The sequence below is a fragment of the Stegostoma tigrinum genome, chromosome 2 (genome assembly GCF_030684315.1).
Source record: "Stegostoma tigrinum isolate sSteTig4 chromosome 2, sSteTig4.hap1, whole genome shotgun sequence".
NCBI lineage: Eukaryota > Metazoa > Chordata > Chondrichthyes > Orectolobiformes > Stegostomatidae > Stegostoma > Stegostoma tigrinum.
The window spans coordinates 126894253-126910051 of NC_081355.1; the positions used below are offsets into that span (position 1 = coordinate 126894253).

Genomic DNA, 15799 nt, shown 5'->3' on the forward strand with positions numbered 1-15799 from the left:
TATCATAGGGAACCTTATCGAACGCCTTGCTGAAATCCATATACACCACATCAACCGGTTTACTTTCATCTACCTGTTTGGTCACCTTCTCAAAGAACTCAATGAAGTTTGTGAGGCACGACCTTCCCTTCACAAAACCGTGCTAACTATCCCTAATCAATTTAGTATTTTCTAGATGATTATAAATCCTATCCCTTATAACCTTTTTCAACACTTTACCAACAACTGAGGTAAGGCTCACTGGTCTATAATTACCAGGGTTGTCTCTACTCCCCTTCTTGAACGGGGAACCACATTTGCTATCCTCCAGTCATCTGGCGCTATTCCTGTAGACAGTGACGAGTTAATGATCAATGCCAAAGGCTTGGCAATCTCCTCCCTGGCTTCCCAGAGGATCCGAGGATAAATCCCATCCGGCCCAGGGGATTTATCTATCTTCACCCTCTGAAGGATTTCTAATACCTCTTCCTTGTGAACCTCAATCCCACCTAGTCTAGTAGCCTGTATCTCAGTATTCTCCTCGACAACATTGTCGTTTTCTAGAGTGAATACTGTTGAAAATATTTAATATGAAAACACAAGGAATTCCAGCAGTAGAAGACCATACAGTTCCTTGAGTCTGCTTTGCCAATCAGTGTGATCTTTGCTGATCTTTTGCTTGGAAGGATTTAGCTGAATTGTTTGGAAATTCAAAATCTCTACAAGAGGAACTTGTATATTTTCTTTGTTTCCCTCCAACAAAACACAACATTTTCATTCCTGAGATAGTAGGAACTGTCGATGCTCGAGATTCTGAGATAACACGGTGTAGAGCTAGATGAACACAGCAGGCCGAGCAGGAAAGCTGACATTTTGGGTTGAGACCGTCCTTCAGAAGAAGGGTCTCGACCTGAAACATCAGCTTTCCTCCTCCTCTGACGCTGCCTGGCCTGCTGTGTTCATCCACTTCTACACCATGTTATCTCACATTTTCATTCCTGTCTTGATTCACCAGGGAATTTAATCCGCTTAAAAAGTTGTAGAGATGCCCTTCTTCCTGTACTTTGCCAATGCCACTTTAAACAAAAAAACGTACAGAGGCACCATTTGAGGCAACTATTTGTTACTATATTCTTTTCACTTTCACAACTCTGCTCATCTGTCTCACCATAACTGTAGCCTCCTAATAGCATTAATGAGAATTATCCTTCCTAGGGTCGTGAGAATCATTGAAATCCAGTAACAAAGTCAACATTATCATATATTTGCAAAATTCAATTACTATTATCAACATTGGTTTCTAGATTAGAATTAGATAATCATAGTAATATACAATGAAACATGCAATGTGCTCTGATAAATTTTAGAAATTAACTAAAATTAGTTATTCTTAATGGCCTAGCAAATGTCATCATGATGCTAAGCCAAAAAATAATTGCAATTCCTGATCTGTATAATTGAAAACTACATTGTCTCAGTGCTCCTGAGTCAGGGGAGAGTGGTTGTGGGGGTGCATGGGAGAGATCACGTAAGATCCTGATCATTGTCCAACAAAACTGCATAGTAACTGGAAAGACTGGCTCAGTTGTGAAACCCTCCACAATGAAGTAGCCTGACTGACAGCTGAGCGTCTTGCCTTGCACAAGGGGCCATTGTGCATGGAGTTGTGTCTTTCAGGAGAGAAGAGGAAATGATGGATATGTGTGTGTGTGGGCTAGGATGAGAGATCTCTGAGCTACTTTAGCGATATCTAATTTTTGCATTTTGATCCGAGTGCTAGCAGAAGCAGTTTTTCTTTATTGACAAACAAATTTACTGAAATATAACAACAATTTTGATGACGTTTAAGTTGTTTGAGTTTCTTTATCTATGAAGCAGACTGTGCGAAATATATTTTTATTTCATATTCTGCAGCATACTTTATCACATTTAACCAAATCCTAAATTCTGGAATCTAGTCTATAGATCTTTCCTTCTTAGCAATTCTCTTTAAAGCCTCCCATTATGACTAAGCATTAGATCATCGATCTTGACATCTCTTCATGAAGCTAGGTGACAAGTTTTCTCTCAGGCTGCTGTGAAGCACTTTGGGACTTCGATAAGCACTAATTATTTTTGCTAAGCAGGTTATAAATGGGTTCATTGGAATTTTAGTAAAGTCAACCTTAAAAATTACTATTAATCTTTTTTATGTTCTAGGTTTTCATCTGCTAGCATTTAGACAGATATTACATTTGGAAAAATAAAAGTTGGAACCTAATACTGTGGTTCTATTTTTACTGCCTGGTTATTTATGAGGTAGTAGTTACGGTTGGAGAAATTGAGGGCCAGCTCTGAGCTCTGAAGTGCAGAGAGACTTGGGAGTTCTCGTCCAGGATTCTTTCAAAGTAAACTTGCAGGTTGAGTCAGTAGTAAGGAAGAAAAATGTAATTGTGACATTTATTTTGAGAGGAATTGAATATAAAAGCAGGGCTGTACTTCTGAGGCTCTGTAAGGTTCTGATCAGGCCATAATTGGAGTATTGTGAGCAGTTTTGGGCCCCACATCTCAAAGGATGGACTGGCCCTGGAGTGCGTTCAGAGGAGGTTCATGGGAATGGTCCCAGGAATACAAAGTTTAACACATGAGAAATGTTTGAGGACTCTGGGTCTATACTCGATGGAGTTTAGAGGGATAAGGGAGGATCTAATTGAAATTTACAGAATACTGAATGGCCTGGACAGAGTGGATGTTTCCATTGGTAGGAGAGACTAGGACCCGAGTACACAGCCTTAGTGTAAAGGGAAGACCTTCTAGAATGGAGAAAAGGAGAAAAACTTCAGCTGGAGTGCGGTGAATCTCTGGAATTGACTGCCACAGAAGGCTGTGGAGACAAAGGCACTCAATATATTTATGATGGAGATAAATAGGTCCTTGGTTGTCAAGGGGATCAAGGGTTACAGGGATAAAGCAGGAGAATGGGGTTGAGAAACTTATCAGCCATGATTGAATGGTGGAGCAGACTTGATGGCCTGAATGGCCTAATTTCTGCTCTTATGTTTTATGGTCTTATGTGTCTTTAAGTCTAATATTAAAGGCATTGACTCACTGTCTGCAGATTTTAAGATAAAAATGCCCAAGAAGAAAATGAGTTGGGTGACGAGTTTGTTTTATTACCTTTCACTATCAGCAGGGATGTTTATTTGTGAAATATACTGAGCATTTCACTATTCTCCTTTGTGTACTGTTATAAATTGGGAGTTGACCACTTCTTTACACCCCGCCACCTGATAAGTAAAATCAAAACATCCAGAGAGGTGTGCCTCTTAGGAGTGTGAAAGTGGTGTAATTTGCCTTTTCCGCAATTTCTACTGGTTAAATAAAATAAACCCCGAACGTTCACTTTACAATCAACGCATAACAATTTATTTATCGAACTCTAACAGTGAACAAACAAACTAAATTATTAACAAACCGAGTAAACCCCTTTTAACCAATGACTATTCCCAAAAAGAACAAGTTTCTAACAGTATGCTATTCCAATAAATACAAGTCCCACTTATATTAAATAGAATAAAGAATTACAGCCAGGTTACGTGTCTTCCAAAATGTTCTGTCAGGAACTCCTTCTCTGCCAAATTCTTCTGTCAGGAATATTAACTAGTTGTGCAGTGGGTACCTTTGATTCAGCTGGTGCTTTCTCTAAGACTTAGAGAAAACTGTGAGAGCCAGCAACGCTGTCTTGCAAGCTGAGAGCTGTTAACTCTAGCAGATGACAGTTAGTTATTCAGATTTTTTTCCAACTTCCCTCTCCTTTTGTACCCTTCAATGACATATCAATTTCTTAAAATACAGCTGACCCTATGTTGTCAAAACTATCAAATTTAAATTTAATTGGCTATTTGCCTGATTCAGATTGATTAGCTAAATTCAAAATGCATTGCCTGGATCACAGAACAAAACCACTGCTTGGCCTGCTACCTGATGCAAATGTTTCAATTCAAGTTCTCTCTGTGTACTGACAAACCCACAAGCTGCTGTCCACAGCCATCCTTTTTGAATCTCTAAGCATAGAAAAAGGACGTCATCTTTCAAAGGGACCAAGCACTGCTTCCCACCCCCAGCCAGCATTTTACAAAGACCAAATTCTACCTTACTGCCTCCCAATCCACAAGTACTCTACCTAACTTTGCAACAACTCCCCTGTTAAGGGGGGGAAAAATGAACCATCATTATGAAAAGATGGCTTCACTTTTTTTTCTGAAACCTTAACTCCATTATATTATGAGATGCATATCTCATTGATCTAGAGTTACACATTTCATACAAATTCTATTTACACATAATATCGAACACTACCATTTCTATCTTGTATAAACACTTTTAAACCTGCGATAAAAAATCAGCAGCAACGTTTTCATGACCCGCAACTTGTACAGTCTGTAAGTTAAATGCTTGTAGCGTGAGACTCCAGTGAAATAATTGGGTGTTCTTGCCTTTAAATCTTTACAGAAATGTCAAAGGATTGTGATCGATATACACAACCTCTTTTGTGCATTGTTTGTAACGTAAACATTAAAATGTTGTAAGGCCAGTATCAAACTTTCTAACTCCTTTTCAGTGGTTGAATTTTTTTTTCTGGTGGATGTTGAGTTTTTTGGGGGGAAAAACAAACCCATTAGCCTTTCAATTCCACAATCATCCTCCTGTAACAACACAGCTCCAACCTCTACATTGCTTGAGTCGACGGCGACTTTAAAGGGTTTCAAGAAATTGGGCATGGCTAAAACTGGTGCAGGGGTTAACACTGCATTTAAATTCCCATATCCCTCCTGGAATTGCTCCGTCCACCAAAATTTAGTGTTTTCTTTTTAAACGAATGTGTCAGCAGTGCCACCACACCATGAAAAGTTTTTAGTTCAGATTTCCAGTAGAATCCACTCAATCGCTGCCTTTCCTTCTTTGAGGATGATCTTGGAAATTCCTCCATGGCTTTCATCTTCACGTTTCTCTCTGTCATCCGCCCATGTCTGATGTCCAATGTTGTGCCCTAAGAATGTCACGTCCACCTTCGTGGATTCTCTTTTTGCTGAGTTTATGACCAACTTCGCCTTCTGTAGTCTCTCAAAAATCTATGCCAAATGCTCGATGTGATCATTCCACGAATGACTGAAGATCACTAAGTCATCTATATAGACAGCACAATTAGTCAATCCTGCCACGATTCTATTCATAAGTCTTTGAAAAGTGGCTCGTGCATTTTTCATTTCAAAGGGCATTACTTTAAATTAATACAGCACACTTGGGGCTACAGAAGCAGAAACTTCTTTTGCTCTCTCCGACAAAGGTCCTTGCCAGCAACCGCAACGTCAGTCCCACTTTTTCCACACAGTCCTCCAGCCTTGGAATTGGGTATGAGTCAGACTCAGTCACAGCATTGACCTTCCAATAATCTACACAGAATCATTGAGTACCATCAGGTTTGGGAACCAACATGATCGGCAAACTCCCTCACTTTGACTCATCTCTTTGATGTCTTCATGGAGCATTGTTTCCACTTCTTTCTGAACCTGCGCTGCTTTGAGAGGATTAAGCTTGTTGGGGTATTGTTTTATCGGAATGGCATTCCCTACATCAACCTCATGCCCCAGAGTATTAGTCCTCCCCATTCTCTTTTTACATAGGTCGTCATGGCACTGTAACCAATCTTTCAATTCACTTCTCTATTCCTGGGCCAGAGCTCACTGCCCTATCCCATTCTTTAAGGACTTACTCATTATCATATTACTCTGAGGCACGTCAAAATCCAAATCATCTGGATTTGATTCCTCACTCTGAGTGACAGTAACTAATACCCGTTTCTCTGGTTCCTTTATCCTGTCATTGTAACGTTTCAGCATATTCACATGATATAACTGATATCTGTTCCCCATCTGGAATCCTTATCAGATAATTCACATGACTTAACTTTTTTACAATCTGATAGGGACCACTTAACCTTGCTTTGAAGGGATCTCCTACCGCTGCTAACAACACCAATAATTTATCACCACAGGCAAATGTATGAATTTTAGATTTCTTATCCACTTCTTGCTTCATTATGTGCTGTGCTACTTTCAAGTGTTGTCTAGCTAATTCATCTGCTGTGTTTACTTTTTTTCTCATCTCAGTTACATAATCCAACTGTGAGCTCTGATTTCAGACCTATGAATATTTCCTCATTTAATGTTAAAGGTCCTCTTACTTCGTGTCCGAATATCAATTCGGATGGAGTAAATGGAGTTGATTCATTTGGAGAATCTCTAATAGCAATATAAATGGGATATTTTTATCCCAATCATTAGGGTAATCCTAGCAATAAGCCCTCAGCATGTTTTTTTTTAGGTCTTATACCACCTTTCCAATACTCCCTGGGATTCAGGATGGTGTACACTTGATTTAAAGCGTTTGATGCCTGAACTATCCATGATCTCCTTAAGTAATTTGGCAGTAAAATTTGACTGTTGGTCTGACTGAATCTCCCTGGATAGTCCATAATGGATAAAGAAAGCAAGTAACTCCTCCACAATCTTTTCTGCCTTGACATAGTGGAATTAGCTCCGGAAATCAGGAAGTCACATCCATTCCTCCCATTCCTCAGACGACATGTCCATCCTGGGCCTCCTGCAGTGCTACAACAATGCCACCCGAAGGTTGCAGGAACAGCAACTCATATTCCGCTTGGGAACCCTGCAGCCCAATGGTATCAATGTGGACTTCATCAACTTCAAAATCTCCCCTCCCCTCACTGCATCCAAAAACCAGCCCAGCTCGCCCCCTCCCCCCACTGCATCCCAAAACCAACCCAGCCTGTCCCCGCCTCCCTAACCTGTTCTTCCTCTCACCTATCCCCTCCTCCCACCTCAAGCCACACCTCCATTCCCTACCCAGTAACCTCATTCCACCCCCTTGGCCTGTCCATCCTCCCCAGACTGACCTATCCCCTCCCTACCTCCCCACCTATACTCACCTCTACAGGCTCCATCCCCGCCCTTTTAACTAATCTGTCTCCTCTCCACCTATCCACCTTCGATCCGCCTCCCCCCCCCTCCCTATTTATTTCGGAACCCTCTCCCCATCCCCCTTTTCTGATGAAGGGTCTAGGCCCGAAACGTCAGCTTTTGTGCTCCTGAGATGCTGCTTGGCCTGCTGTGTTTATCCAGCTCATACTTTGTTATCTTGGCAAATACTGGTTCCCACTTTTGGTTTTAGGGAGGGACCAACACAGTCAATTATAACCCATGTAAAAAGTTCTTCAGATATAGGAATTGGCACCAAAGGTTCTGTGGCTTTCCTACCATCTGATATGTATGACAGGTACAACAAAATTCAACCACATCTTTGTGATCCAGGCCAATAGCAATGCTTCTGTATCTTAGCCTGAGTCTTCCTCACTCCTAGAATACTTCCTACAAGTAATTTATGTGATACCCACAATATTTCCTGCCTGTCTGCTACCAGCAACTCAACCTGATGAACGTCTGCCCATTTCTCCTCTGCACTAAACTGCCAAGGTCTCCATTCCACCTTAGGATTTTATCCTTAGGGTAATAACAATACAGAATACATTTTGAATCCTTTTCAAAGTAGGCTTTATGATATAAATCCTTTATTATCTCCTCTTTTTGTTGTAATTCCATTAATCTTGCAGGACTAAACACCACTGCCTGACCCTTGACGTGCTTAAGTTTTTTTTTCCTCTACCATATCAGCAAACAGAGTGTCAGCTAACTGGACCTCACCTCCTTCCTCTTTCTCTTTTGTTTTTCCTCCTTGTTTTAACTTATGCTTTTGAGCTCTTGTCATCGCACAGTCTGGTAAAAGTCCTGGGTATTTTCCTTTTAACTCCTCCTGGTTTTCTTTTGGCCTTTCCACTACAATGGGCCTTACTCCCACCTGTGATCTGTTATAACATTTCCAAGAACAAACTGTATTCCTGGAATAGCCAATTTTTCTATCACTTCCCCAGTCTTTTTTGGACATTTTAGCCTTATCTAACACAGGGGAACTAATTCTCTCTCCATTTATTCCATAGATTCTCACTGTCTTGGGTAATATTTCAGAAGGATGGAAATATTGTCATCTTTTGCTATTAGAGACTGATCAGCTTCCATACCTCTCAATATTTTAACTTCTTTACCTTCTCCTCCTGTTCTTCCTGAGTAAACCTTACCCACAGTGGTGATGTCTTTGAAGAGATTGGCACTCTTGTTACTATCCACCTGTGACTAGGCTGTACATTTTGCTGCAGCTCCTCAACTTTTCTTGAGGTTTCCTTCACTACCTCAACTAATCCCACTAGTTTAGCCTCTTTTACCGCATCCTTTTTCCCAGGGTACCTCTTAATCCACTAACACTGGTACTTTGTGGTCCCGGCTTTCATCTCTATTCTACCCTCTTGGGCTTCTTTTTTCACATGTGCTAAATATGATCTATATTTCATTGAAGAATCTTGCTCATTCTCAACTTCCATCCCTTACGGAATGAAATTGCTATCGGAAGCTAGATATCAATTTATGTACTAATGCATATTCATCAGCCGTCTCTGCAGCTCTTTTCGCTGTTTGAACTTTCTGTTCCTCAACATGAGTTCTTATCACTTATGGAAATGAGTTCTTAAACTCCTTCAGGAGGATAACATCTCTGAGATCCTCATTTTTTTTTCTATTTTTAATGCTGTCATCCACCTATTGAAGTTGCTCTGTTTCATTCTTTCAAACTCGACAAAAGTCTGACCCAGTTCCTTTCTTATATTTCTAAACCATTGCCCATGTGCTACTGGTACCAATTCATAGCCACTCAAAATAGTCTCTTTTACTCCTTCATAGCCTCTTGGCACCTCGCGAGCTCTGCCTACCAACTTGGTCTGAATTAACATAGTCCCTAGCCAGTTCAGAGATAGTAAGAACTGCCAATGCTGAAATCAGAGATAACACAGTGTGGAGCTGGAGGAACACAACAGGCCAGGCAGCACTGGAGGGGTAGGAACGTCGACATTTCGAGTTGGGACCCTTCTTCAGGAAATGAAAAAATGAGAATTCACTAGGCATGCTTAGTAAGTTTGTGAAAAACACCAAAACTGGGGCTAAAGTGGACAGTAAAGAAGGTTATCTAAAGTTGCAAAGAGATTTTGAGCAATTGGGTCAATGAGCTGAGGAGTGGAAGATGGAGTTTAATTTGGATAAGTGTGAAGTAATACATTTTGATAATGCAAACAAGGGCAAGACTTATTCAGATAATGGTAGGGCCTGGGCAGTGTTGTAGAACAGGGAGACCCAAGAGTTCAGGTATATAATTCTTTGAAATTTGTGTCACATGTAGACAAGGTGGTTAAGAAGGCATTTAGCACACTTGCCTTCAGTGCCCAGACCTTTGAGTATAGGAGTTGGAACATCATGTTGAAGTTGTACAGGATGTTGGTGAGGCTTCTTTTGGAACACTGTATGGAATTCTGGTTGTCCTGCTAAAGAAGGATAGTATTAAATTGGATAGGATCCAGAAAAGATTTACAAAGATATTGCTTGGACTGGAGGGTAAGAGTTATAATGATAGGCTGGAACATTTTTCACTGGAGCATAGGAGATCGAGGGTTAACCTGATAGAGATTTGTAAAATCATGAGGGACATAGAAAAGGTGAATAGCCAAGGTTTTTTTTCCAGCAAGGTAGGGGAATTCAAAACTAGGAGGCATATCTTGAAGGTGAGAGGGGAAAGATTTGCAAAGGACATGACAGGTAATGGTTTGTGCGTGGAATGAACTTCTGGAGGAAGTGGTGGAAGCAGGTACAATAACAACATTTAAAAGACACTTAGATAAGTACATGAATAGGAAACATTTGAAAGGAAATGGGCCAAATGCAGGAAAGTGGGACTAGTTTAGTTTGGGAATGTTGCTGGCATGGATTAGTTGGAGTAACGGATCTGTTTCCATGCTCCGTGACTCTATGACTGAATTAATACATAGCGTGCTAAGTGTTAAGGCACTGGTTTTGTTTTGGTTTCCTCCTTCAGTCTTGTGGCAGGCTGCATAGTTTATTGTTTCTAACAAACTAGGGTATAGTTTTATTTTTGTCAACAGCTTGTAAAAGGTTATTTGGTTTGTCTTCAACTGACTAATGGTGTTGAAGAAAAAGCCCATTTGGTTAGAACCACATCTGCAAGCATCCACTCCATACACTATTAATGTTCAGTAGCAACAGTGTGTACTATCTACAAGATGCAGAAATTCACCAAGACTCCTCAGAGAGCACCTTCCAAACCCATGACCACTCCTATTTGGTAGGACAAGGGCAGCAGATACATGGGAACACCACCAGCTGCAAGTTCCCCTCCCAGCCACTCAGCACTCTGACTTGGGAATCTGTTGCCTTAACTGTTGTTGGGTCAATATCCTGGATGTATTCATATATCCCAAAAACTGTAGCAGTTCAAGAAGGCAGCTTATCACCACCTTCTCAAAGGCCATGAGAGAATTGGCAGTAAATGCTGACACAGCCAGCGACACCCACATTTCCTAAATGAATAGATGGGAGGCAATTTGTAATCACGTCCCACAGAGACTGATTCTTCTTGGTCCTGGGTTTTATCAGCAACAGGCTCATAAAAGTAAATTATTCAGGGCAGCCTCAAATTCAGTATTTAAACCCCCATATCAATAAATTAAGGGAATGGTGGTCTGGTGTGAATATAGAGCACAAATTTTGACATGACTTAACTGTCAAGCAGACAAACGTTGTCTATGACCAAGAAACTAAATAGCACCATCTGTTGATTTGGGAAATAAATTGCATCCCACTTACAAATTTAGAGTCAAACGCTGAATATGTAAAACAATATTTCTAGAGTATGGTTTTAGAGTTGTGGAGCAGTGATTGTGTCCCTACCTCAGGACCAGAAGGCCTGAGTTCAAGTTCCACCTGTTCCACAAGTTCAGAATAACATTTCTGAACAGTTTGGCTAGAAAATATGTATCCATTGTCATTTGCTTTCCATTTAATCCTTAGTGATGAAGATTCAAAAAATGCTACTGAGGATTTGTTAATCTTGTGGGTGAACACATTCTGTCTTGATCTCAAGTTAGTTAGAAACATGTAAACTAGGAGCAGGGATAGATCATTCAACTCATTGAGTCTGTTCTGCTTTCCAGCGTGTTCATGATTGATTCTCTAACTCAACGTCATACTTTCCCACATACTCTCCGTACCTCTTGACAGCTTTAGCCTCTAGAAATCTATATTTCTTTAATACATTCAATGACTTTTGCCTTCACTTAGTGTTTACAGCCATTTGAGGACTTAACAATTACATCGAAACATGTGCTTCACAAAATGTCAGGCAGCATGCTGAACTAGGGAATGACAAGATTTGGCCTCAGTGTGTCTTCAGTGAAAGAAACTTCGACATCCTCTCAGTGAAGAAGTGCAGGAAGGAGGCTTTTATTTAGCAGTTGTCCCGTTTTTCCAGAATGTTGCAAATTGTGGCCGGCTGCAACTGTAAACGTGTGTGATGCATGAAACAAATATTGTCTAGTGAACTGGAGGGAGAAGTTCTGGTACAATTGCTATCCCTGTATTCCAACTACTGCCTAACCATAGGATTTCAATGTTAGTATTTTCATATTCTCATTGAATGAGATTTTCAATCTTCCAGAAAGTACTGTACACCAGTTGTTGCAATAGGGCTGCGCTTCCCCAACCCCATTGCTCCACAGAAAGATATTGTTTGTTGTTTGCCCACATAGCTTCAAACTTTAAACTATAAAACATTTTACAAATCAACAAATGTCCAGAAACTTATACTGTACTGCCTTTAATGAGTATCTGAATATTAAAATTGACAGTAGAAATGAAATATTTGTTTGGATGCTGATTCATTTATTTGTCATTTTATGATGTATCCATGAGCACTTGTAGGTGTACAAGTGCAGACAAAACTTACTGTTCCTTTTTTCTCCTTGTGTACATTTGCCTTTCACTCTGCACCTTCTAATAGCCCAGTCAGAAGCCAAATCCTGTTATTCCCTAATTCAGCAAGCAGCCTTACGTTCTGTGAAGCAACTGTTTCAACGTGGTAGTTAAGACTTCTTTTGTCCTCTGGCTGAAAAACATATTAAGTAACGATGTCACTACCTAGAATTTAAAAAATGTCATTTAAACTTTGATTCTAAGCAGTCATTACATGTTAGAAGTACATTGTTCATTCAGACCTATTTGATTAAACTCTAATTCCTTCACACTTGGTGTTTTGATACAGATATTGAAACCTAAACCTGTACAACATTTGTATGTGAATATGTACAAAAAAGTTAACTGTATTTATATCAAGTGACCCAGTATAATTGTGTAATGAATTTTTAACCATCAATAAGGTGCATCCCGTTTCAGTGAAAGACACCAACAGCATACCAAAATTTCAAGAGGGTTGGAAGACAGAGATGGGTGTAATGGCTAATATTAAGGAGAAGGTGCTGGAAAAGCTGAAGGGCCTGAAGGTGGACAAACCACTTGGACCAGCTGGACTACACCCCATATTTCCAAAGGAGATAGCTGAGGAGATTGTACAGACATTGGTGGTTATCTTGCAGGAATCACTGGAGTCTGGGAGGGTCCAAGAGCATTGGAAAATGGCTAGTTTATACACCCCTGCTTAAGAAGGGAGGCAGAGGACGGAAAGCTACAGGTCGGTTAGTCTGACCTCGGTTGTTGGTAAGATTTTAGAGTCCATTATTAAGGATGATCCGAGGAATGAAGGATTTGTAATATGAAGAGTGATTGAGAACTATGGGTTTGTATTCAGTGGCGTTCAAAAAGATGAGGGGGTGGGATCTGTTTGAAACTTACAGAATACTGGTTGGAGTGGACAGTGAGAAAGACTAGAACCCAAGGGCACAGCCTCCGTGTGAAGGGACAACCCTTCAGAACCAATGGGATGAGGATTTTGTCAGCTAGAGAGTGGTGAAATGGCCTACTGAAGGCTGTGGAGGCAAGTCATTGAGTGTATTTACAACACAGATATGTTGTTGATTGGTGAGGAAATCAAGCGGGAGGAGGAGGAGGCAGGAGAATGAGTTTAAGAAGCAGATGAGTCATGATCAAATGGCAGAGCAGACTCGATTGACTGAATGGCCTAAATCTGCTGCCACACCTTTATGGTCTTATGGTTATTTGTGTATCCTTTAGGAACTTCAATTTGCGTTTGTCTGGGACACCCAAATGAATTAGATTGTTCAAGCTATATTTTCATATGTACATAAATGCATTTCTTTTTGAAAGCCTAGAACAAAATAAAATATTTATTTTTTTTCCTAAATGATATGGCTAAAAAATGATTTTGAACTAACAGGAAGCTGCATGCATTTTAAGTGATGAATGTGAAGTTCTAATTTTAGAGAGACATTTTTGGGACAGGGACTATAAGTGTACTGCAAAATGATGACCTAAATATTAAACCAATGCTCTTCCTAGACTACAAGCATCTGCACAGTCTGCAGCAGAGCAGAAGGCAAGTGAAGCCAAAGAATTGACAGAACAAGCCCAGCCTGACGAACCAGACATGTCTACACTCAGCCTGGCAGAAAAAATGGCTCTGTTCAATCGTCTTTCGCAGCCTGTGACTAAAATAAAAGCAGCAAGGAGTAGAAGTGATACTAAGCAAAGACGGTCAAATTCCCGATATCAGACTCAACCAATTACGCTAGGTGAAGTTGAAGAGGTATGTATTTCCAAATTACAGTGACATCTAGTGTTCTGATGCCTGTAGATCACCTTCCCTGCAGAAGGTCCAAACTTGAATATTATTGAGAAAGAGAATGAATTCTGTTTCATCCATTGAGAAAGATCACTGAACAATGACAGTTTCAGAAACAATTGTTCATTTTATGTGGCAATGCTGTCTTTGAAAGGTCTATGCTAAGAATGTGTAAAAACAGTTGCTGCGCCTTGATTTAGATGAATTAGATTAGAATCAAATGTTCCTTGAACTCAGCAATAGCAACAGAAATGAGGAAAATCAAAGTTGCATGAATGAATTTTTTTTAATTTGCAAACTGGAGCCTAGCTGTCTGGCAGCTAAACATAATTGCAAGATATTGGGTTGCAATCGAACACAAACAGAACAGTCTTATTAATGAAATGGGACAGAGTGAAGGAAGAGAAACAGTTTAAACAGTTCCAAGGATAGCTCTTTTGTTAAGATGCTGGACTTCTTTCTAATTTTACAATAAATAAATCTGTTAATCTGTAAGTATAGCAATGGAACATCACCAGTTTATTGGATCGTTAGATAATCAGTTGCAGGTTTGCATTTGGTATTAAAGTATACACAAAATAGTAATGTCTAATAAAAGTGTGGATTTTAAAATCTTGAAATATAACTGCACGCTTGATTTTGGATTTAAAGCAAGCTGAAACTATATAACATAGGAAAAGATGCTGCATTGCTCTTTTTGACCCTGAGGATAAGAATTCTAATACAACGCGGTGAAATCTGAGGCTGTTTGGACAGAAAAAAAACATGTACAAACTTAACTGCTAAGTTTGAGTAATTGTAGACACCCCAATTGAAATGGTGAGAGTTGCACATTATTAGATTGAAAGATTGAATTAGTGTTCCAGAGTTTAGTTGGATTACTTCTAAAGGTCACACAAAATTGGGAATGTTCACATTTTTCAAAGATCTGTGGGTACTGAAAATCAGAAACAAAATCAGAAATTGCTGCAAAATCTCAGCTGGCCAGGCAGCATCTGTGGAGAGAAGTCCGAATTAACCCAGGGTTCTGTAAAAGGGTCACTAGACCTGAAGCGTTAACTCTGATTTCTCTCCACAGCTGCTGCCAGACCAGCTGAGAAGTTCCAGCAATTTGTTTTGGTTTCATCCTTTTCAAAGCTTCAATGAGTAAATTACGTTGGATATATTTTGAGTGATCTTTGGAGGACAAAATCTTATTTTATAGAGGTTTGGTGAGCCAAATAAGAACCTTATGTTCATGCTTCGTTAAGTGCATAATTGTCATAAATGAGATTCTGCAAGGAATCTAATATCAGATTGGTTGCGTTCTGAAATGCCACACGTTATGAGCAGACAGTAGTAACTGCTTACCCAAGTGTTTGATTAGTAAGGGTCTGCATGTACTGCACCTTAATAACAGCAGAAGCATCAGTCTTAGCTCCGTGGTGGTGTCATTCTTGCCTCTGAGTGAGAGGGTTATGGTTTCAAGACCCACACTGAGAAACTTGTACTCCTCATATTGGGTGATTTATCACTGTGATTCTGAGTAGTTCAACATCAGAGACACCATCTTTCTGATGTGAAATTAGGCTGAGGCTGCAGTAATCCAATCTGGTAGACATTAAAACTCCCATTGCACTAGAAAGAAGAGCAGCGGAGCATTAGGGTGTTCTGGCTAATACTTAGTCTCTCAAACCACACACTAATACAGTTCTGATACATCACCATTGTTCTGGTGCCTCCATTTGTACAAATTGACTATTATATTTCTCTAATTTGCAGGAATACAAAATGTTTCATTGACTGTAGAGATCTTGGGGTGCCCTAGATACTATAAAAACTTCGCTGCTGATCTCCCTTTTTCCTTCTCCAAATTTTCTCCTGTTACTTTCCTCCTCCCCCCCCCCCCCACCACCGCCTTTTGACAAATATGGGTGGTAAGAAGTTGATTCATTACATACCGACTGAGTAAAATAGCATCCAAAGTGAATTTAATTTCAGTACAGTGTTACATGTATACGAGTATAAAACGCCAGCTTGGCCTCCATTGGAGTATTGCAGGTGGTTCAGGATACCA

At 40.0% G+C, this 15799-nt stretch overlaps 1 protein-coding gene across 4 annotated transcripts in view; it reads left to right on the top strand.

The window, feature by feature from the left end:
• svila (supervillin a) overlaps positions 1-15799 on the top strand; it is a 203345-nt gene that overhangs the window by 97387 nt on the left and 90159 nt on the right. For all 4 annotated transcript variants that reach the window (XM_059639188.1, XM_048522082.2, XM_048522099.2 and 1 more), the window contains one exon: positions 13461-13707. In XM_059639188.1, coding sequence (XP_059495171.1) covers positions 13461-13707 — 247 coding nt within the window. The remainder of the gene's footprint in view (positions 1-13460; positions 13708-15799) is intronic.